Source organism: Symphalangus syndactylus, chromosome 18 (assembly GCF_028878055.3).
Source record: "Symphalangus syndactylus isolate Jambi chromosome 18, NHGRI_mSymSyn1-v2.1_pri, whole genome shotgun sequence".
NCBI classification, from domain to species: Eukaryota; Metazoa; Chordata; class Mammalia; order Primates; family Hylobatidae; genus Symphalangus; species Symphalangus syndactylus.
In genome coordinates this window covers 29,994,985-30,017,169 of record NC_072440.2, presented here as the reverse complement: position 1 = coordinate 30,017,169, position 22,185 = coordinate 29,994,985, and the positions used below count along the sequence as shown (strand labels likewise).

General features: G+C 43.7%; 1 protein-coding gene across 3 annotated transcripts; it reads right to left on the bottom strand.

Moving 5' to 3' along the window:
* Window positions 1-182: 182 nt before the first annotated feature.
* Window positions 183-17,389, bottom strand: LOC129468220 (small EDRK-rich factor 1). Of its 3 annotated transcripts, XM_063623228.1 has the most exons (4): window positions 17,190-17,383; window positions 16,129-16,237; window positions 1,549-1,656; window positions 183-1,439 (listed from the first exon to the last, which is right to left on the bottom strand). In XM_063623228.1, the coding sequence occupies exons 1-4, from the start codon at window positions 17,194-17,196 to the stop codon at window positions 1,418-1,420; spliced, it is 246 nt and encodes an 81-aa protein (XP_063479298.1). In that variant the 5' UTR covers window positions 17,197-17,383; the 3' UTR covers window positions 183-1,417. The 3 variants fall into 3 exon arrangements, with proteins under 3 accessions (XP_063479298.1, XP_055109460.2, XP_055109462.2); XM_055253485.2 differs by having other exon boundaries at window positions 183-1,656; window positions 17,190-17,389; XM_055253487.2 differs by lacking the exons at window positions 183-1,439; window positions 1,549-1,656 and adding an exon at window positions 10,508-10,777 and having other exon boundaries at window positions 17,190-17,389.
* Between the last annotated feature and the right edge of the window lie 4,796 nt (window positions 17,390-22,185).

Here is a 22,185-nt window from a genome sequence, read left to right as displayed (position 1 = left end):
AAATACACTCCAGACAGAAGGGTAATCAGAAATGACTGACAAGACAGTGCCATTTCAGACATACTTCCCTTAATTGTTAATACTTGCTAGAAAATGGAGTTTGACATTATTTACAAGTATACCAATATTCACAGAGGCCAACTGTCACAGGCATAAGGGCACACCATGACCAGGAGACCTCATTTCAGACTTCCCAAATATTTTTATATTTTAGCTATTAAGATCAGTTACCAGAGCTAAACTTGTTCTTAACAAGCAGAATTTTCATGTCCATTCAAAGAGTCTCTTACACCTTTCTGGGCCTATTTACTTGCAGAGAACAGTAGAAACTGTAACCAGGCTCTTCATATCATGCATTCACATGTGATGCCCAATCTTCATATGCTGTCCAATTTCTTTAAGATAAATGGAGTGACTCGCAGCAGGGCCACGTAGATGAGAAAGTTCCGTATGGAGATCATATCCTCGTGCATCTTCCGTTTCATCTCCGTGAGGTCCAGCTTCCAGGTAAGGCCCTCAATCCGGAAGATCGGGGCTCTAACCAGCCTTCAGCTGCCTCGCTCTGCTCTCCCTAGTGGCCCCCTCACACCTGGAACTTGGCCTATCCCCTCCCCCCAGCTAATTTTTGTATTTTTAGTAGAAATGGGGTTTCGCCATGTTGCCCAGGCTGGTCTTGAACTCCTGGGCACAAGGGATCTACCCGCCTCGGTCTCCCAAAGTGCTCAGATTACAGGCATGAGCCACCACCCCTGGCCCAATATGGCTATTATTTTTTAAAGTGCTAAATTATGGCCAGGGGCTGTGACTCACGCCTGTAATCCCAGCACTTTGGGAGGCCAAGGTGGGTGAATCACGAGGTCAGGAGATGGAGACCAGCCTGGCCAACATGGTGAAACCCCATCTCTACTAAAAATACAAAAAATTAGCTGGGCGCAGTGGCAGGCGCCTGTAATCCCATCTACTCAGGAAGCTGAGGCTGGAGAATCGCTTGAACCTGGGAGGTGGAGGTTGCAGTGAGCAGAGATCACACCACTGCAGTCCAGCCTGGGCAACAGTGCGATACCCTGTCTCGAAAAAAAAAAAAAAAAATTACCTGGGTGTGGCGGCGCATGCCTGTAATCCCAGCTACCCAGGAGGCTGAGGCAAGAGAACCGCTTGAACCCGGGAGGCAGAGGTTGCAGGGAGCTGAGATGCCGCCACTGCACTCCAGCCTGGTGACAGAGTGAGACCCCGTCTCAAAAAAAAAAGAAAAAAGTGCTAAGTTACATGTAAGTATCCTATTTTTGTTTAAAAAAACTCCTTGTAATGGGTTGAATGGTGGACCCCAAAATGATACATCTGTCCATCTGATATGCATGAATGTGACCTATTTGGGAAAATAGTTTTTGTAGATGCAATTGAGGATTTCCAGATGAGATCATCCTAGGTTAGAATGGAACCTAAATCCAATAGCAAAAGTCCTCATAAAAAGAAGGGAAGAAGACAGAAAAGAAGATCACAAAGACAAAGGCAGAGATAGGAGTTATGCTGCCATAAGCCAAGTAATACCTGGAGCCAGCAGCAGCTGGAAGAGGAAAGCAAGGATTCTCCCTTGGAGCCTTCAGAGGGAGGTGTGGCCCAGCTGACACCTTGCTCTCAGATTTCTGGCCTCCAGAACTGTGAACAGAAATATTTCTGTTGTTTTAAGCCACTAAGTTTGTCGTAATTTGTTACAGCAGCTCTCAGAATCAAATACATTCCCACACCCCTTATTTATGTGTATGTGTGTGTATTCATGTTTGCATGAGCACTGAGAGAAGTATACCATTATTAACATTGGTTAGTTCAGGGGAATGATACTGGCTTATTGAAGGCTGAGAGAGTATACGTGTGTGTATATAAATTGAATGTATTTAAATTAAGTATATGGAAGTAAATTAAGACTACAATGAGATACCACTACCTCCCACCAATATGGTTAAAGATAAAAGGACTGATAATACCTAATGCTGGTATGGAGCAATGGAACCTTCATTTATTGCTGGTGGTAAAATTTTATGGTCATTGAAAACAAACTAAAACAAAAACAACACAAATGCAATTGTTTGATGGTACCTACTAAAAAATGTGTGTATGTGTGTGTATAGACACACACCCTATGACCCAGCAATTCCACTCCTGGCATATACTCAGTAGACAGCGTGTTTAAGACCATCATAAGATATATAAAAATGTTACGGTAGCATTATTCATAACAGCCCCAAAGTGGGAGCAATTCAAAGGCCCATGAAATGTAGAGTAACTAAATTATGGTATATTCATAGAATGCTCCACAACAGTGAAAAAGGCTGAACTTCTGCATAGCAGAAAAATAGAGAATTCTTGCACACATAATGTTGAGCAAATGAAGCTAGGCTCACTACAGCACATACCGTGTCATCTCATTTATATAAAATTCAAAAACAGGCAAAACTAATCTATGGTGATAATCAGATGGGAGGCATTATCTAAGAGGGTGCTGGAAATGTCCTTTATTGTGATCTGAACATAGTATTCATATACGAGTCATTGAAATATATATTTCAAATGCTGGCTGTTTATTATCATTTCACTGGGATAAATGCCCAAGGAGTTAGTTTTCAAGGAGATGCTATTTAGAATTTATGGAAATTTAGAACTTACTATATTTTCCCAGATTTTCTATAATAAGCAAGCATTGCAGTTTGAGGGTTTGAAAGGTTGGTAGAGACAAAAATTGCATAAGCTGCATGATTATTTCTCACACTTCAGATACTTACCACCTTTATGATTTGCCATATCATGTACTTTAAAAAACACATTTTTTTCTTTTTTTAGATGGAGTCTCATTCTGTTGCCCAGGCTGCAGTGCAGTGGTGTGATCTCAGCTCACTGCAACCTCCTGGGTTCAAGTGATTCTCCTGCCTCTGCCTCCCAAGTAGCTGATATTACAGGCACCCATCACAATACCTGGCTAATTTTTGTATTTAAAAAAACAGCCGGGCTCGGTGGCTCACGCCTGTAATCCCAGCACTTTGGGAGGCCAAGGCTGGCGGATTACCTGAGGTCAGGAGTTCGAGACCAGCCTGACCAACATGGTGAAACCGTGTCTCTACTTAAAATACAGAATTAGCTGGGCGTGGTGGCTCATGTCTGTAATCCCAGCACTTTGGGAGGCCAAGGTGGGAAGATTGCCTGAGGTCAGTTCGAGACCAGCCTGGCCAATATGGTGAAACCTCATCTCTACTAAAAATACAAAAATTAGCTGGGCATGGTGGTATGCGCCTGTAGTCCCAGCTACTTGGGAGGCTGAGGTAGGAGAATTGTTTGAATTTGGGAGGTGGAGGTTGCAGTGAGCTGAGATCGCACCACTGCACTCCAGACGGGTGACAGAGTGACACTCCATCTCAAAAAAAAAAAAAAAAATACAATTTTAAAAATTTAGTCTTAGCTTTTCAATAAGAGGGATTAAAATATATTATTTTAGTCTGCTCAGCATCCATTCTCCCTTCCTTTTGGCAAAGAACCCTAAATTTTTGGGGGGATGATATAGTTTGGCTGTGTCCCCACCCAAATCTCATCCTGAATTGTAGCTCCTATAATTCCCATGTGTCATGGGAGGGACCTGGTGGGAGGTAATTGAATCATAGGGGTGGTTACCTTCATGCTGTTCTCATGATAGTGAGTGAGTTCTCAGGAGATCTGATGGTTTCATAAGGGGCTTTTCCCCTTTTGCTTTGCACATCTCCTTCCTGCCATCATGTGAAGCAGGATGTATTTGCTTCCCCTTCTGCCAAGATTGTAAGCTTCCTGAGGCTTCCCCAGCCATACACAACTGTGAGTCAATTAAACCTCTTTCCTTTATAAATTATCCAGTCTCGAGTACGTTTTTATTATCAGCGTGAGAATGGACTAATACAGGGGACTACCTATTCCTTATTAGCTAAGTCTTGGTTTTACCATCAACTTGCCCTCCTCTTGCTGAGGGATGGGTACCTAACCCATGTAACTTCAGCTGGAGGCACTCCAAGTGACATAAAAACTAAATATACTTGTCAGAATTTCAACCTGCTATCAGCACTGTAAGAAAAAAAAGAAAAAAGCACCTCATAACACCTACTCTTAAGATACCTGAAACTGTTACAATTCTTGACCCTTCCAAAGTCTTGAGTCCTCAACTTTTCCATGACTCTGGAATCTCTCATTCTTTAAGTTTTTTATCAGTAAGTTAATTAATCTGATCCTGTTGCTTGCAAACAAAAATTCCAATATATCATGAAATCAGGTTAGATGTGGTTATATTACTTCAAGTATATATTAACCCATTTCCCATTTGCCCCAAGAATACTCTTGCCTCTAATCCTAAGATAACATTATATACATTTCCATTATATTAGGATTAGAGACAAGTTGTGTTTAGAAATAACTCTAAGAACAGTTTGTGTATTTTCACACTGAAAATTAATTTGCATCAACCTCAGAGTGTATTTATGTAAAATTAAATGAGCGCTGGCAGCGAGCTGCACTTTTTTTTTCTTTCTTTTTTTTGTTTTTTTTTTTTTTGAGACAGAGTCTCGCTCTGTTGCCCAGGCTGGAGTGCAGTGGCACGATCTTGGCTCACTGCAAGCTCCGCCTCCCGGGTCTATGCCTTTCTCCTGCCTCAGCCTCCCGAGCAGCTGGGACTACAGGCACCCGCCACCATGCCTGGCTAGTGTTTTGTATTTTTAGTAGAGACGGGGTTTCACCATGTTAGCCAGGACGGTCTTGATCTCCTGACCTCGTGATCCACCCAACTCGGCCTCCCAAAGTGCTGGGATTACAGGCATGAGCCACGGCGCCCGGCCACTTTTTTTTTTTCTAAACAGGAAATGGGTTAAATACATAACTCTGTATGAAATATCCATTCATAAGCTACCCTAACAGCCCCCTTGAGTGGTATAAGGCTACAACCTTTGACCAAAAAAAAAAAGTATTTGACAAAAACTTATGTCATGTGATATATGTTCATAAAAGGAAAGTATTCAATAGGATTATGTCAATTATAGCCAGGCTGGTAGGTAAATTTCTTGTAAACACAAAGGCTCAGCCAGACTGCTGCAAGGAAATGTTCCGGCACTTAGGTACCAGCAAGCAGTCATGTCCAACTGGTAAAATAGCAAGAGTAGCATGTGGAATGGAAACTTTTTTTTTTTTTTTTTTTTTGAGACAGAGTCTTGTTCTGTTGATCAGGCTGGAGTGCAGTGGCGCAGTCTCGGCTCACTGCAACCTTCGCCTCCTGGAGTCAAGAAATTCTCTTGCCTCAGCCTCCCAAGTAGTTGGGATTACAGGCGCCCACCACCATGACCGGCTAATTTTTGTATTTTTAGTAGAGACAGGGTTTCACCATGTTGGCCAGGCTGGTCTTGAACTCCTGACCTCAGGTGATCTGCCTGCCTCAGCCTCAGCCTCCCAAAGTGCTGGATTACAGGTGTGAGCCACCACGCCCAGCCTTGTTTTTTATTTTTTTCTTTGAGATGCAGTCTTGCTCTGTCGCCCAGACTGGAGTGCAGTGGTGCAATCTCGGCTCACTGAAATCTCCACCTCCCGGGTTCAAGCGATTTTCCTGCCTCAGCCTCCCAAATAGCTGGGATTACAGGCGCACACTACCATACCTGGCTAATTTTTGTATTTTTAGTAGAGACAGGTTTCATCATATTGGCCAGGCTGGTCTTGAACTCCCGACCTCATGATCTGCCTGCCTTGGCCTCCCAAAGTGCTGGGATTACAGGCACCTTTTTTAAATTATTATTTTGAGAAGGGTGTCACTTTGTCACCCAGGCTGGAGTGCAGTGGCGTGACCTTGGCTCACTGCATCCTCAACTTCCCAGACTCAAACCATCCTTCCACCTCAGTCCCCCAAGTAGCTGGGACTACAGGTGTGCACTACCACATCTGGCTAATTTTTGTGCTTTTTGAGGAGATGGGGTTTTGTCATGTTGCCCAGGCTGGTCTCAAACTCCTGGCCTCAAGTGATCCTCCCACCTCAGCCTCCCAAAGTGCGGAGATTACAAATGTGAGCTACTGCACCTGGCCATGTATTTCTACAAAAGTTATGTTATAATCAAATTTGAAAATCTCAACTTTTCCAAGCAAATGATCCAATAGCAGGCTATTTATAAACTTTCAATGTGCATTAGATAGTTACTGCTATGTAAAAGATCGTTTTGTTTTTAAGAAGTGAAGGTGTGGGAAAAAAAAACAAACCTGTAGTAAGTTTCATATCTTTTGGGAATTCATAGGGAAGTACATTTGAGCATACACATTGTCATTCTCCTTTTCTCAGTGACAGTTTTATGATTTGGCCACCTCTAAAGATAATATATTCCAATATGTAATTGCTATATAGCAAATACATTAGCTGATAAAGTTGTAGGAGGCAATGTAATAAATGTTCTTACTCAGCTTTGGTCTAACAGATAACTATGACTGACAATTTCATAAAAATAACAGACTAAGTATTTTTAAGTTGAGAGAGAGAGAGAGTGAGTGTGTGTGTGTGTATGTTTTGAGACAGGGTCCCACTCTATCGCCCAGGGTGGAGGGCAGTGGTGCAATCTCGGCTCACTGCAGCCTTGACCTTCTGGGTTCAGGTGATCCTCCCACTTTAGCCTCCCAAGTAGCTGGGACTACAGGCATGCACCACCACACCCAGCTAATTTTTTTTTTTTTTGGTAGAGATGGGGTTTTTCTGTGTTGCCCAGGCTGGTCTCAAACTCCTGAGCTCAAATGATCCACCTGCCTCGGCCTCCCAAAGTGCTGGGATTACAGGCATGAGCTACTGTGCTCAGCCTATATAAAAATTTTTTAAGTTTTTGGAAAATGTCAGAAATCAATGTTCCCTTTTAGCCCTATTTTCAAAAACAGGCTAGAGTTTGATAAATGGATCACAATTTCTTACACATGCTACTAACAGAAGAGGCTTTCAAAAATAAATGACTGATGGCTGGGCGAGTGGATCACTTGAGATCAGGAGTTTGAGACCCGCCTGGCCAAGATGGTGAAACCCCATCTCTACTAAAACTACAAAAAAATTAGCCAGGTGTGGAAGTGCAGGTTGCAGTGAGCGGAGATCGCACCATTGCACTCCAGCCTGGATGACAAAGTGAGACTCTGTTTCAAAAAAAAAAAAAAAAAAGTAACTGATAAAACTGACCACAGTGTATTTTGGGCAGTAATAGCTGCTACTTCTCATTTTCAGCAGGACTTAATGAAAATTGCTGATGATAACACACTACCTCCTCTTGAGAATGATGCAAAATATGATTTTTGATGTTTAAAGGGGAGGTTCCATAGAGTTTGGTATTTTCCAAATCATATTCTAAATCTGGTACTATCTTACCTAATAATTTTATCTTTCTTTAGCAACAAGCCCTAAGAATATCCAAACTAAATAAAGTCATTACATGAATTTACTTTTTAAAATTATTCTCCTAAGACCAGGCATGGTGGCTCATGCCTGTAATCCCAGCACTTTAGGAGGCCGAGGTGGGCGGATCACCTGAGGTAGAAGTTTGAGACCAGCCTGACCAACATGGAGAAGCCCCGTCTCTACTAAAAACACAAAATTAGTCGGGCATGGTAGCTCATGCCTGTAATCCTAGCTACTCGGGAGGCTGAGACAGAAGAACCCAGGAGGCAGAGGTCGCGGTGGGCCAGTACCACGCCACTGCACTCCAGTCTGGGCAACAAGAGCAAAACTCCGTCTCAAAAAAAAAAGAAATAATAATAATAATTAAAATTATTCTCCAGGGCTGGGCATGGTGGCTCATGTCTGTAATCCCAGCACTTTGGGAGGCCGAAGCAGGCAGATGATTTGAGATCAGGAGTTTGAGACCAGGTTGGCTAACATGGTGAAACTCTGTCTCTACTAAAGATACAAAAAAACTAGCCGGGTGTGGTAGTGCACGCCTGTAATCCCAGCTACTTGGGAGGCTGAGGCAGAACTGCTTGAACCTGGGAGGCAGAGGTTGCAGTAAGCCAAGATTGTGCCACTGCACTCCAGCCTCGGCAACAGAGCAGGACACCGTCGCAAAAAAAAAAAAAAAAAAAAAAAAAAAAAAAAGCTATTCACCTGTATTTTCCCTTAATATCCTATAATTGACCTGTTTCCCTCTTTATAAGTTCAGCTACTTTTAGTTACCTTAACTATACCACATGGTGGTGTCATGATCGGTGTCAATGTATCGCATATATATATATACATTACAATATACCACATGATAGGTGTCAATATACTCCAACAATTAGACTTAATTTTCTTCCTCTCCGATAATTTTTCCGCCTGCTTTAAGGAAACATCTGGTCATACTACAGTTAAAAATCAAACCTCTTAACAATGAATTTATTTAATTAAGTGCCATAAAAATTAATCAAGAATGGCCAGGCATGGTGGCTCACGCCTGTAATCCCAGCACTTTGGGCAGTGGTGGAAGGTGGCTCACTCAAGCTCAGGAGTTGGAGACCAGCCTGGGAAACATGGCAAAACCCCTATCTCTACCAAAAATATAAAAATCAGCCAGACGTGGTGGCGTGCGCCTGTAGTCCCAACTGCTTGGGAGACAAGACTGAGGCAGGAGGATCACTTGGGCCCTGGAGGTTGAGGCTGCAGTGAGCCATGTTCATACCACTGCACTCAGCCAGGGTGACAAGGCGAGACCCTGCCTCAAAAAAAAAAAAAAAAGTACTAATGATTAATTACATCCTAGAGATCTTCCTTATTCTAATATCCATTTTATTTGTAGCTTTCCCTCGATTTATAAGAATTAAAAGGTCTAAAGTTCTTCCATTCCACAGGATAAACTAAAGAAATTACTCATTTAAAAAAAAAGGCAAAGAAAAGAGCTTAAAACATGAAAAGTTTTTTTGTACTTATGGCTTATTACTCTGTGCAGAAATTCTGGAGACAGAATTACAGAAATTAGGCCCACAAAGAATCTTTGTGGTACAATCAGATTACTTTATTATTTCTTTTATTAGAATGTAACTTAAGCTACCGTAATTTTTGTCTTTGTGACTACAATCATAGAATATTCCGAAGACTAAAGTTAACCAAAGATCCAGAACAATGTTTTAATTTAATGAAAAATCTAGGCTAATATGAAGATAGAAACTCAGGCTAAAAAACTTCAGCTGGGTGGGATGGCTCACGTCTGTAATCCCAGCTCTACGGGAGGCCAAGAGGGGTGGCTCACCTGAGGTTAGTAGTTTGAGACCAGCCTGGCCAACATGGTGAAACCCCATCTCTTCTAAAAACACAAAAATTAGACGGGCGTGGTGGCGGGCGCCTGTAGTCCCAGCTCCTCAGGAGGCTGAGGCAGGAGAATCGCTTGAAGTCAGGTGGTGGAGGTTGCAGTGAACTGAGATGGCACCACTGCGCTCTAGCCTGGGCGACACAGCAAGACTCTGTCTCAAAAAAAAAAAAAAAAAAAACTAAAAAACTTCCTGGTTGTCGAATTCAGTATTAGACACAAAAAATTCCAGCCTATTTATGGGTGGTACCACTGGTAAGAGACAAATCACAAGATATTATATTAGGCTAACTTCAAGATCTGTCCATTCAGATAGTGGTTGATATATTGGATGATCAGAAAAATTTGTTAAATTGCATTATGTGAAAAATCAAGTATTTGTAGAATACTTATTCTATTTACTACTACAATGGCATTTTTATTCTCTTTGACATAGTTTTGTGTTTACTTCAGAGTGCAGCGAGGTCTCAAACCTTAATTTCTCCAGGTTACATATTTCCAAATTTATAACTACCATCAAGACTCAAGTTTTAGAAGAGGCTGAGAACAGAAAATATGGTACTCATTCCAAAATATGTTAAAGCTACATGTAGAACTGAGACCTCAGTTTACATCCACTTAGTTTCTATTCCAGTGGTTTGAAGTATCTGTTGTAAATTGTTCAAGCAAGCTTTGTAAGTTGATTTCTTTTTTTTTTTTTTTTTGAGGCAGAGTCTTGCTTCGTTGCCCAGGCTGGAGTGCAGTGGTGCAATATCTGCTGACTGCAACCTCTGCCTTGGGTTCAAGTGATTTTCCTGCCTCAGCCTCCTGAGTAGCTGAGATTACAGGCATGTGCCACCACACACCTGGATAGTTTTTTTTTTTTGTATCTTTAGTAGAGATGAGGTTTCATCATGTTGGTCAGGCTGGTCTCAAACTCCTGACCTCAAGTGATCCGCCCGCCTCGGCCTCCCAAAGTGCTGGGATTACGGGCATGAGCCACCGCACCTGGCCCTTTAAGTTGACTTCAAAGCAAAATGGACCTTAACTTCTATTATACATTTAAGTGTACTTCAAAGATCTACTTTATCCTTATCCTCAGAAACTGTGAGGAAAAAAAAACTATGTTAACAAAGCTGATGACAAAGATTCTTTATAAGAGATCCTATTATCTGATCATATTACCTAATAAATTATATATGAATGTTCAATAATAAAAATAATGTTCACCAATATGTCACATGCATGGTTAGTGTTTTATTCTTTGAAGATTGCTTCTAAAACATCGCACTAAGTAAAGCTGAAAGGATAAAGTTTAAAATAGTTTTTAAAGGATAAGTTATAACACATGTAATGACTGTCCACTCTACAAAATCTTGATCTTAGAGCTTATGATACACCCAGCTGGCAGTAGCACCCAGGTTTTCCAAATAGCCAGTCATCACTTTTCTCTTGTCTGCACAGACTTCTTCTCATTAGCTGCCTTCTGCTTTTGTTGCATGATCTCACAGTCCCTACAATGAGGGAAAAGTCTATAAGTTGTTACAGAAAAACCAGTTATATATTCTCACTTGTTTTCTACACATAACCCATTCAGTGTATTAGAAGACAATTTAAAAGATGATATAAACTTTCTTGTCTTTCCATTTTCATGGCTGGAGACAAAATGGAAAGACAAAGACTAGAAAGGCTTTGAAGTCAGATCTTATTCTGAATACCATCTCTGTTATCATGACCTTGGGCAAATAACCTCAAAGCCCTTTCAAAATCCAGGCAATATGTACCAAGGTTGTTACAAGGAATCACTATTAATATATAAAAGTGTGTGACATTAGGCAGCTACAAGTAGAAATAATAGCTATTACTCTTGGTTGTTAACTAGTTAATTCATTCTAATTTTTTTCCTTGAAAGAAGAGGCACTTAAGAACTCTCCTAGATATCCTAACTGGTGTCTATGACTAGAACATAGATATTATGAAGGATTTCAGTTTCTTACAAGCAAAAAAGCCCAAAAGCTAGTCACTAAAACTGGATTACAATAAAGAAAAGCTGGATGTTCAGGGTACTTTTTTTTTTTTTTGAAACGGAGTCTCGCTTTGTCACCCAGTCTGGAGTGCAGTGGCACGATCTTGGCTCACTGCAACCTCCGCTTCCTGTGTTCAAGCAGTTCTTCTGCCTCAGCCTCCTGAGTAGCTGGGACTACAGGCATGTGCCACCACACCCGACTAATTTTTGTATTTTAAGTAGAGACGAGGTTTCACCATATTGGCCAGGCTGGTCTCGAACTCCTGACCTCGTGATCTGCCTGGCTCAGCCTCCCAAAGTGCTGGGATTACAGGCGTGAGCCACCGCACCCAGCCCTTAACCCTTTTCATCTCCAGTCAAACTGACATGTGCCATATAAACTGTGAACTATGACTGGACTACCTGGGTTAGGTGATTCATGAGTCCATGGACCCATATTTTAAAAATAGACTAAACGGCCATGTATTCAACATCTACTGTGTGTCAAGCACTCTACCAGCTCTGGTTAAAGTCCCACAACTCTGACTTACTAACCTCATGTTTCAAATTTTTTAATTTTTTATTTATTTTTTTTGAGACACAGTCTTGCCCTGTTGCCCAGGCTGGAGTGCAGTGGCACAATCTTTGCTAACTGCAACCTCCACCTCCCTGGTTCAAGCGAGTCTCCTGCCTCAGTTTCCCAAGTAGCTGGGATTACAGGCATGTGCCACCACGCCCAGCTAATTTTTGTATTTTTAGTAGAGACAGGGTTTCACCATGTTGGCCAGGCTTGTCTCGAACCCCTGGCATCAAGTTGATCCGCTCGCCTCAGCCTCCCAAAGTGCTGGAATTATAAGTGTGAGCCACTGAGCCTGGCCTGTTTTAACTTTTTGAGGAGCTGCTAAACTGATTTCCACAGCCATGATGGTAAGACATTGCTGTAAAGCCAATGCCAAAAACAAGGGAATAGAAGAAAGGCAAAATAGGCCAGTGGCTCACGCCTGTAACCCCAGCACTTTGGGAGGCTGAGACAGGCGGATCACCTGAGGTCAAGAGTTTGAGACCAGCCTGAGCAACATGGAGAAACCCCATCTCTACTAAAAATACAAAATTAGCCAGGCATGGTGGTGCATGCCTGTAATCCCAGCTACTTGGGAGGCTGAGGCAGGAGAATCACTTGCACCTGAGAGGTGGAGGTTGCGGTGAGCCGAGATTGCGCCATTATACTCCGCCTGGGCAACAAGAGCGAAACTCCGTCTCAAAAAATAAAAAAATAAAAATAAAGAAGAAAGGCAAAATAACACAGCTACAGGCTGTTCTGCCTATAAAGTAGCCAATGTTTATTTCTTTACTTCCTAATAAACTTGCTTTCACTAAAAAACAAAAACAAAAACATAGCTACAAAGAAATGAAGTATAGTGGAAAAAGAACCATGACAGTTACTTCTCTATTTGAAACCAAGCTCTCTTGTGCTTGCTGTATAACTTTAGTAATGTTACTGAAGTTCAGAGCCTTAGTTTCCTATTCTACGGATTAGTGCTAACACCATTTTTCAGGGTTATGATGAATAAAGAATAATGTATATAGAATGTCTAGCATAGAACTTTATAAGGAGCGCATATCTGGTAAACAATGACAATTTCTGAACCAAGCTAGACTAGGTTCTCCAATAAAAATACTATTGCAGGGTCACTGATTGATATCATGTTCGTTTTTACTCTAATGTGAGTAAACAGAAATTGAAGACAAAGCTTATCACTTTAATAATAAATGTTAGGGCCGGGCATGGTGGCTCACACCTGTAATTCCAGTACTTTGGGGGACTGAGGTGGGCAAATCACTTGACCCCAGAAGTTCAAGACCTGCCTGGACAACATGATGAAACCTCATTTCTACAAAAAATACAAAAACTATCTGGGCTTGGTGGTGTGCCCTTGTAGTCCCAGCTACTCAGAAGGCTGAGGTGGGAGGGTCACTTGAGCCTGGGAAGCAGAGCTTGCAGTGAACCGAGACTGGCACTGCACTCCAGTCTGGGTCACAGAGTAAGACTCCATCTCCGGAAAAAAAAAAAAAAAAAGTGTCAGGACCTTTGCCTTAAATTAAGGTCTTTAATCTCATTAATCAGTGATTCTTAATAGTGGCTGCACATTAGAATCACCTGGGAGCTGTTTTAAGCTCAGTTTAAGGTATAACTGGGTGGGGTGGGAGGCTGGGGGAGGGATAGTATCAGGAGAAATACCTAATGTAAATGATGAGTTGATGGGTACAGCAAACCAACATGGCACATGTATACCTATGTAACAAACCTGCACGTTGTGCATATATACCCTAGAACTTAGAGCATAATAATAAAAAAAAAAAATTCAAAAAAAAGGTATAACTGGGCCAGTGTGGTGGCTCACGCCTGTAATCTCAGCACTTTGGGAGGCCGAGGCGGGCAGATCACTTGAGGTCAGTAGTTTGAGACCAGCCTGGCCAACACGGTGAAACCCAGTCTCTACTAAAAATACAAAAGTTAGCCAGGCATGGTGGCGGGCGCCTGCAATCCCAGCTACTTGGATTGCTGAGGCAGGAGAATTGCTTAAGCCCAGGAGGCGGAGGTTGCAGTGAGCCGAGATTACGCCACTGCACTCCAGCCTGGGCAACAGAGTAAGACTCTGCCTTTAAAAAAAAAAAAAAAAAAAGGCATAACCTAAGTACAATAAAATTTACCTAGGGTGCTTTTTAATGCTCGACCTCTGACCAATTAAATCAGAACTGGATGAAAGATAAATGTTTGAGCATAGAGATATCCCAATTACCCCGATTTGATCATTACACATTGTACACATACAGGTGTTTTTTGTTTTTTTTTTTTTAGGCTGAGTCTTGCTCTGTCGCCCAGGCTGGAGTGCGGTGGCGCGATCTCGGCTCACTGCAAGCTCCGCCTCCCAGGTTCACGCCATTCTCCTGCCTCAGCCTCCTGAGTACCTGGGACTACAGGTGCCCGTCACTGCGCCTGACTAATTTTTTGTATTTTTAGTAGAGATAGGGTTTCACCGTGTTAGCCAGGATGGTCTCCATCTCCTGACCTCGTGATCCGCCCGCTTTGGCCTCCCAAAGTGCTAGGGTTACAGGCGTGAGCCACCGCACCCGGCCACACACTTGGCTAATTTTGTATTTTTAGTACAGATGGGGTTTCTCCATGTTGGTCAGAATGGTCTTGAGCTCCCGACCTCAGGTAATCCACCCGCTTCGGCCTCCCAAAGTGCTGGGATAACAGGTATGAGCCACCACGCCAAGCCAGTTTTTGTTGTTTTTTGAGACAGGGTCTCACTCTGTCACCCAGGCTGGAATGCAGTGGCAGGATCTTGGCTCACTGCAACCTCCGCCTCCCACGTTCAAGTGATTCTCCTGCCTTAGCCTCCCAAGTGGCTGGGACTACCCAGCCCACATACAGGTATTAAAATATCACATGTACCCCCAAAATACGTACAACTATTCTAATTCAATTTTTTTAAAAAAACAAAAACTCAAAACAGCATAAGGCAAGGCTTGAGTAGCTGTCAAGGTTTCCCAGGTGATTCTAATGTGCAGCCAGGATTGAGAACCGCTAACAAGCCACACTGAAGCACGTGCAGTCAGTTATTCACTTAACCTCCAAGTTCCATATGGACAAAATCATTTGAGAATAAAATTAAGCTTTGATTAGCTCTTTTAGAAACATGAATGTACTTTTTCTTACTTAAGCTTCAGTCTAAAGTATTTCTGTAGCAGTTTTACATTGGCACATATAGTCATATATTAAGGCTATGTACATGAATTCTCTCCAATGCAATGGATCTTCGGAAATCAGCATAGCTAGCTATTATACATATACTTTTTCGTATCTTCTTCAGAACTATTATCATTATATATTAATAATTGAGTCCGTTGTTATCCAGAGTACTTTGGGTAGGCTGTCTGCTTTGAAAATGTAACTCTAGCACCTCACAGTGTTTTGCATATGGAAGATGTTATTTTGCTGAATAAAGTTTTTTTTTTTTTTGATACGGAGTTTCCCGCTTAGTACCCAGGCTGGAATGCAATGGCATAATCTTCACTCGCTGCAACCTCCCCCTCCCAGGTTCAAGCGATTATCCTGCCTCAGCCTCACCAGTAACTGGGATTACAGGCATGTGCCACTACACCCAGCTAATTTTATATTTTTAGTAGAGATACGGTTTCACTATGTCGGTCAGGCTGGTCTTGATCTCCTGACCCCAGGTGATCCACCCACCTTGGCCTTCCAAAGTGCTGAGATTACAGGCGTCAGCCACCGCGCCCAGCCTATAAAAAGTTCTTATGGTTGTTGAGGAGCTGCATGAGTCTCTGAGAAACAAATAACAGCTTCAGAGCTTTACGTTCTCTATCTATAGGTTGGGATGTCTACCCCACGTGGTTTTAGTCCGCCTGGCATAAATCATTAGGCCCTGTTCTACCAAGGGCTTAACAAAATGCTTTCTGTTCCCCAAAATGAGGCCTTCTTTTTTTTTTTTTTTTGAGACAGGGTCTAACTCTGCCACCCAGGCTGGAGTGCAGTGGTGCAATCGCAGCTCACTGCGGCCTTAACCTCCTGGGCTCAAGCAATTCTCCCGCCTCAGCCTCCGGAGTAGCCGAGACCACAGCCATGTGCCACCATGCCCGGCCAATTTAAAAAAATATTTTGTAGATACAGGGGCTGGCTATGTTGTCCAAGTTGGTCTCAAACTCTTGGCTTCAAGCAGTCCTCCCGACTCTCCCAAACTGCCGGGATTACAGGCATGAGGCAACACACCCAGCCCATAAATGTGGTCTCAATCACAACGTCAGTGACTTTAGAATTAAATTAGTACCACGTACCTCTGCTTTCTCTGAGAGGCAGTCAAGCTATCCTCTTTTCTCTTTCCCTTGCTAATTTCCTGGGTTTTCTTCATGTTTTTCTGGCGGGCAAGTTCTCGTTGATTTCCACCTACAAAGTCAAACAGTCATGCTCTTTTCCCATCTCCAAAATTATTAATAATTTCAATAAACAGGTCTTATTTAAATGCATCTTTAGTTTGTGTTTTAATAGATAAACTAGCAGAGTAACAGATAGATGGTGTTCCCAGATCTGACAATAGGAAGTGGCTTAAACACTTACAGAGTATTATCATACCAATCTAGGTGGTCACTAGCTATAAATACCAGATAATTTAAAACAGATATTCGAATCTTGGGCCAGTATCCCAAAATAAGTTCTGGCTTTTGAGGGGAGTGGGTGGAAGGAGAAAGCTAGATACAGAGATCACAAGTTCAGCCCATCACTTGAGAGTTACCTTTATCCCCATGCAGAGGCGGAGAGGGGTGGATGGGGACTGACCAGATTGAAGAAGTCTGCGAAAGGCAGTGTGGGCCTTTACATCCTTATTCTAGCCACAACCCTGCAAGGTAGGCTTCATTGTTTTCGTTTTGCAGAACAGACTGACCTAACACCTAGGACTGGTAGAAACGAACATCAAATTTAGGACCGGCTATAAAGCCTCCTGTTTATTCGGCTATTACCTGCGAGCGCCAAACAAAAGAACTAGGGAGGCGACTCACTGGAGTTCCCGGTCCTTACTAGGCCTTAAGACTTGAGGCATCAGCTATAAAATGCCTCCAAACAAGGACCCTCCCGGGGTGGCCGTGTCCACATCTCCGGGGTGTGTTCTTTACTGCACAAACTCGCACCAGAGAGGCAGGCACCCGTCCGGCCTGGGAAGCCGGACCGGAACCATCCGCGAGCTCTCTTCTCTCTCTGCCGACTGAAGCGGGGATCCCCGCACTGCGCGACCCAAGGGGAGTCTCCAGCCGGACCCCGCCTCCCCCGCCCGCCGCGCCTCAGCGCGAGGCTCCCACGCCGGACGCTCCCCGCCGCTTCCCACCCCCGTCTGCACACTCACGGGCCATGCCGACCACCGACGGGGCCTGGAAGAGAGCAACTCGGAAAAGCAACGGCTCTCTGGCACTCTGGGCTACCGTCACCACCGTCGAGGCTGAGCCGTCGTGGGCCCTCCGCCCGGCTGCTCCTCCGCTCTGCTCCGCCAACGGCCCCGCCCACTGGAGGCCCGACAGCAGTCGCCGGCATGGCCGGCGCGTCACTGCGCGTGCGCGGCCGGAGCTGGGCCGGGCTCCGGGGCTGGGCCGGGCTCCGAAGCTCGGCCGGGGCTCCGAAGCTCGTGGAGACTTGGCGGTGGCGGGAGCCCTGCTGCTACACACGCCTGGGAGAGCCCAGCGAGAGCCCAGAAAGCGGGTTCTGTTCTGCCGGAGGGATAGGCGTGTGTGGATTTTCCCCACTGTGCGCCAGGCACAGGGGCTCCACCAGCTCCCCACCTGTTTTGTTTTTTTTTAATAGGAAATCACAATAAAAACTACAATATCTTACTTTTTGGCAAAGAACGTTAGCTTTCATTCGTCCCCTTGCGGAGGCGGAGAGGGGCGGATGGAGACTGAACAGATTGACGGTAACTCTGCAAAAGGCACTGTCCTTTACATATTTTCCTTCCTTATTCTAAACACAACTCTGCAAATTAGGCTTCATTGTTTTCATTTTGCATAACAGACAGACTTAACCGCGTAGGAATTGATATGAGAATGAAATTTAAGACGGACTCTAAAGCATATTTATTTTCCAGTTTATTCCAGTGCCCTTGTCACGATCCACAGTGCTTTAGGAGTTTTAGGCTACTGACTGTGCTTAGGTTGTTTGGTGGGGAGAGAATGGCAGGGAGGGCAGCCTTAACCACAATTCAGAATAGCCCAGAATAACCTCGGAACCTACGTAAAAGCTGTGGACCATCTGCCATTGGTAGAAAACACGTGTAGAGATGCTTCTACGGCTCATGTGGCGTATAATGGTACTTCACCTCTTTCATTGTCACACACACACACACACACACGAATAAAAACAAAGGAGATACGACCAAACTTCCATTATTACCTCATAAAATCGTCTATTTTAGAGAAGGTGGAGAAAGTGAAGACTGAGGAGCTCTGGAGGTGAACTGTCTGGGTTGAAAGTCCATCTCTACTAATTAGTAGCTTTGTCAACTTGGACACTATTTCATTATGTTAAAGCGTTCTTACCTGTAAAATGGGGAGTTATGTACCTTCTTCATTAACTTAATTAATGTATGTGAAGTACTAGGTCCCCAGCATATGGTAGCACTCAATATGTTAGCTCTTACTGTCATTATTCTTTCAAATTCAGAGAGCCTCGCACACATCACTATCCTATCCCCACACCCCACCTCTCTTGCTTAATATTGCTAGCGTCTGTTTCCACTTAGTGAAGTAACTTGAAGGGAAAAGATTGACTTTCTGGCAACATGTTTTGTTTTGGAGACAGTGTCTCACTCTGTTGCCCAGACTGGAGTACACTGGCACAATCTTGGCACACTACAGCCTCAGCCTCGCAGGTTCAAGCGATTCTTGTGCCTCAGCCTCCCAGTAGCTGAGATTACAGGCGTCTGCTACCTTGCCCCGGCTAATTTTTGTATTTTTAGTAGAGACGGCTTTTTGCCTTGTTGGCCTGGCTGATCTTGAACTCCTGGCCTCATGTGATCTGTCTTGCCTCGGCCTCCCAAAGTGCTGGGATTTCAAGCATGAGATTTCAACCATTCCAGCCTCTGGCACAGTTCTTTATAGAGATAAGATCATCTAAAGAGGGAATGGGGTGGGATTGGAAGGTAAGTGGTAGAGTTTTTTTGTTTGTTTTGTTTTGTTTTGTTTTTTAGATGGAGTCTCGCTCTGTCGCCCAGGCTGGAGTGCAGTGGTGCGATCTCAACTCACTGCAAGCTCTGCCTCCTGGGTTCACGCCATTCTCCTGCCTCAGCCTCCCAAGTAGCTGGGACTACAGGCGCCTGCCACCACACCCAGCTAGTTTTTTGTATTTTTTTTCGTAGAGACAAGGTTTCACCATGTTAGCCAGGATGGTCTCGATCTCCTGACTTCGTGATCCACCTGCCTCTGCCTCCCAAAGTGCTGGGATTACTGGTGTGAGCCACCGCGCCCGGCCGGTGAGTGGTAGAGTTGTTTTTGTATGTGCTCTCAATTTAATCTAATTGAACATTTTTCTTTGCAGCTGAAAAATTTTGCAGTTTTTAAGTTGTAGGGCCACACATGATATACCCGATGTACACAAAATGTGTTGGGTGTGTCTCTCAGAGAAAAGTAGAGATTTAAAAAATTACTATGATGCCACTAAGAATTTACTCCACAAACTTGTGTAACAAATGTCTTATGACTTTATATTTAATAATAAAATTTAATCTGATTCTGTTCCCATCCCTTTACAGGTGGGAAATTAAATCTTAGTCACTATTTACTTTCTGACCTGTAAAAACTTGGGAGAATGCCCTAATTTCTTAAGTGGAACAGAAGACCATCTGGGGAAAGGCCCTGTGTCTTCAGTTGTTATCAGAATATGCTGTTCAAAGCTGTGTAGTCCTGGCAGTGGCTCCAAGATTCCTGAGACATCTTTAGCAGGGGATTCTCTCGAATTCTTGAGCTTCTTTAAATAAAGAAGATAAAACTGAGATCCTGTTCCTTTTCCAGAGTATTGCAGGGAGCCCACAGAATCCACAGACCTCCTCTTTCCTCCTTCCTTCCTTCCTTCCTCTCTTTTTTTTTTTTTTTTTTTGAGACAGGGTCTCACTTTGTCACCCAGGCTGTAGTGCAGTGGTGTGATCTTGGCTCACTGCAACTTCCGCCTCCTGGGCTCAAGCAGTCCTCCAACCTCAGCCTCCTGAGTAGCTGGGATTACAGGCACAAGCCACCATGCTCAGCTAATTTTTGTATTTTTGGTAGAGATGAGGTTTCACCATGTTGGCTAGGCTGGTCTTAAACTCCTGGGCTCAAGTGATTCGCCTGCCTCAGCCTCCCAAAGTGCTGGGATTACAGGTACGAGCTGTGCCTGGCCTCCAGACTTTCATTTTCTCCATAGTCTTAGAGACATATCTTATCTCTTCTCTGCTTTCAGTCTTGCCTTCCTACTCTCAAAAACACTTGCCTCTTTTTTGTTCTCCCTTGAGGTGATCAATTTCTTCAGTCAGTTCAGAATTTTATTCCTTTGACATTTTGTTATTAATGTATCACCATATTCTTGTAGGATTTTCTTTTCCTTCCAAGAAGAAAGTCAGGCCTTTGTGTTCCCATGAGTCAGGGGATTTGTATCACTGGTTCAAACATTGGCCCAATACCTCCAAGGCCAACCTCAGCTCTGGCTATTTTTCCTCTCATCATAGAGGACTTCCCTAGCCACTCTACTGCCAGCCTCCCTCCCATTACTATCACATCGTCCCGTACATTTCTCTTTTTTTTCTTCTTATTATTAAATTTTTGTTTTAGGGACAAGGTTTCACTCTGTCACCCACGCTGGAGGGCAGTGGCACTATCATAGTTCACTGCAGCCTGGACCTCCTGCCTCAGCCTTCCAGGTAGCTGGGGCTAGAGGTGGGAGCCATCACAGCCACCACATGTGGGTAATTTGTTTTAGGGGTCTCAATATTTTGAGCAGGTTGGTCTGGAAGTCTTGGGCTCAAGAGATCCTCCCACTTCAGCCTCCTCAGTAGCTGGGATTATAGGCGTGCCTCGCCATGCCCGGCATTCAACCGTTAAATTTGTTTCATGACATTTGATACACTTTATTTTATTGTAACTAATTAATTAATTCATTTATTTTAAGACAGAGTCTCACTCATTCTGTCACCCAGGCTGGAGTGCAGTGGTACCATCTTGGCTCCCGGCAGCCTCTGCCTCCAGGGTTCAAGCAATTCTCCTGTCTCAGCCTCCCATAGCTGGGATTACAGGCTTGCACCACCAGGCCTAGCTCATTTTTGTATTTTTAGTAGAGATGGAGTTTAACCATGTTGGCCAGGCTGGTCTCGAACTCCTGACCTCAAGCAATCTGCCTTGCCTTAGCCTCCTAAAATGCTGGGATTACAGGCATGAGCCACCACGCCCGGCCTGATACATTTTAAAAATATCTTGTTCATTTCTTTTTTGTATTTTCTCCTCCCAAATCCAGAACGTCTTGTTTACTGCTACCTCCTGAAGCAGATTAAGAATGCTCACAATAATTTACAAAGTTTCAACTATAATAATTTTTCAACAGGCTGGAATGTAGTGGTATGATCTCGGGTGATACATTCATATTAAAAAGTACACAAGGAGGTTGGGCTCCTTGTGTAGTTTTTAATGTTGAAAAGAGGAAAAGACGTGGTGGCTCACGTCTGTAATCCCAGCACTTTGGGAGGCCAAAGTGCTTGAGCCTAGGAGTTCAAGATCAGCCTGGGCAACATGATGAACCCCGTCTCTACTAAATATATATATATATAAAAAAATTAGCCGGGTGTGGTGGCGCGCGCCTGTGGTCCCAGCAACTTGGGAGGCTGTGACGGGAGGATCGCCTGAGCCCGAGAGGTGGAGGCTGCAGTGAGCCAAGATCACGCTACTGCACGCTCCAGCCTAGGCGACAGAGCAAGGACCTGTCTCAAAGGACAAAAACAAAAAAGTACACAAGGGCGTACGGTAAATGGTCTTCCTACCACGACGTGTTTTCCAGAAACACATTCCTCTCCTGGTAGGTAACTATTATCAGTTTCTTCACACCAGCATTTTTAATCTATGTCTACTCAATTTAGAATTTCTAAGCCCTTCAGGACCTTCAAAAAACAAAATTGGCGAGCGATTTTAATAGTTCCAATAACGGTTTGAGCAGAGAAGTTGACTTTCTTCTTTTCCTCTTTTCAACTACTAAGGAGTCCTGGAGAAGAAAGAGCAAATATCTGCATCTCAATTTCTGGTCCGCAGGTAACCCAGTCTCAGTAGCTTGGAAGTTACCATGGCTCCCAGTGCTGTGCGTCTGACGTCATTCTGCGGCGCTGCTGATGGCGCAAT

Coding starts and splice junctions, on each gene's coding strand:
- LOC129468220 (XM_055253485.2), bottom strand. Junction 1,657..16,128: donor GCCTCTCAGAGAAAGCAGAG/GTACGTGGTACT, acceptor TTCTGTTCACAG/TTCTGGAGGCCAGAAATCTG.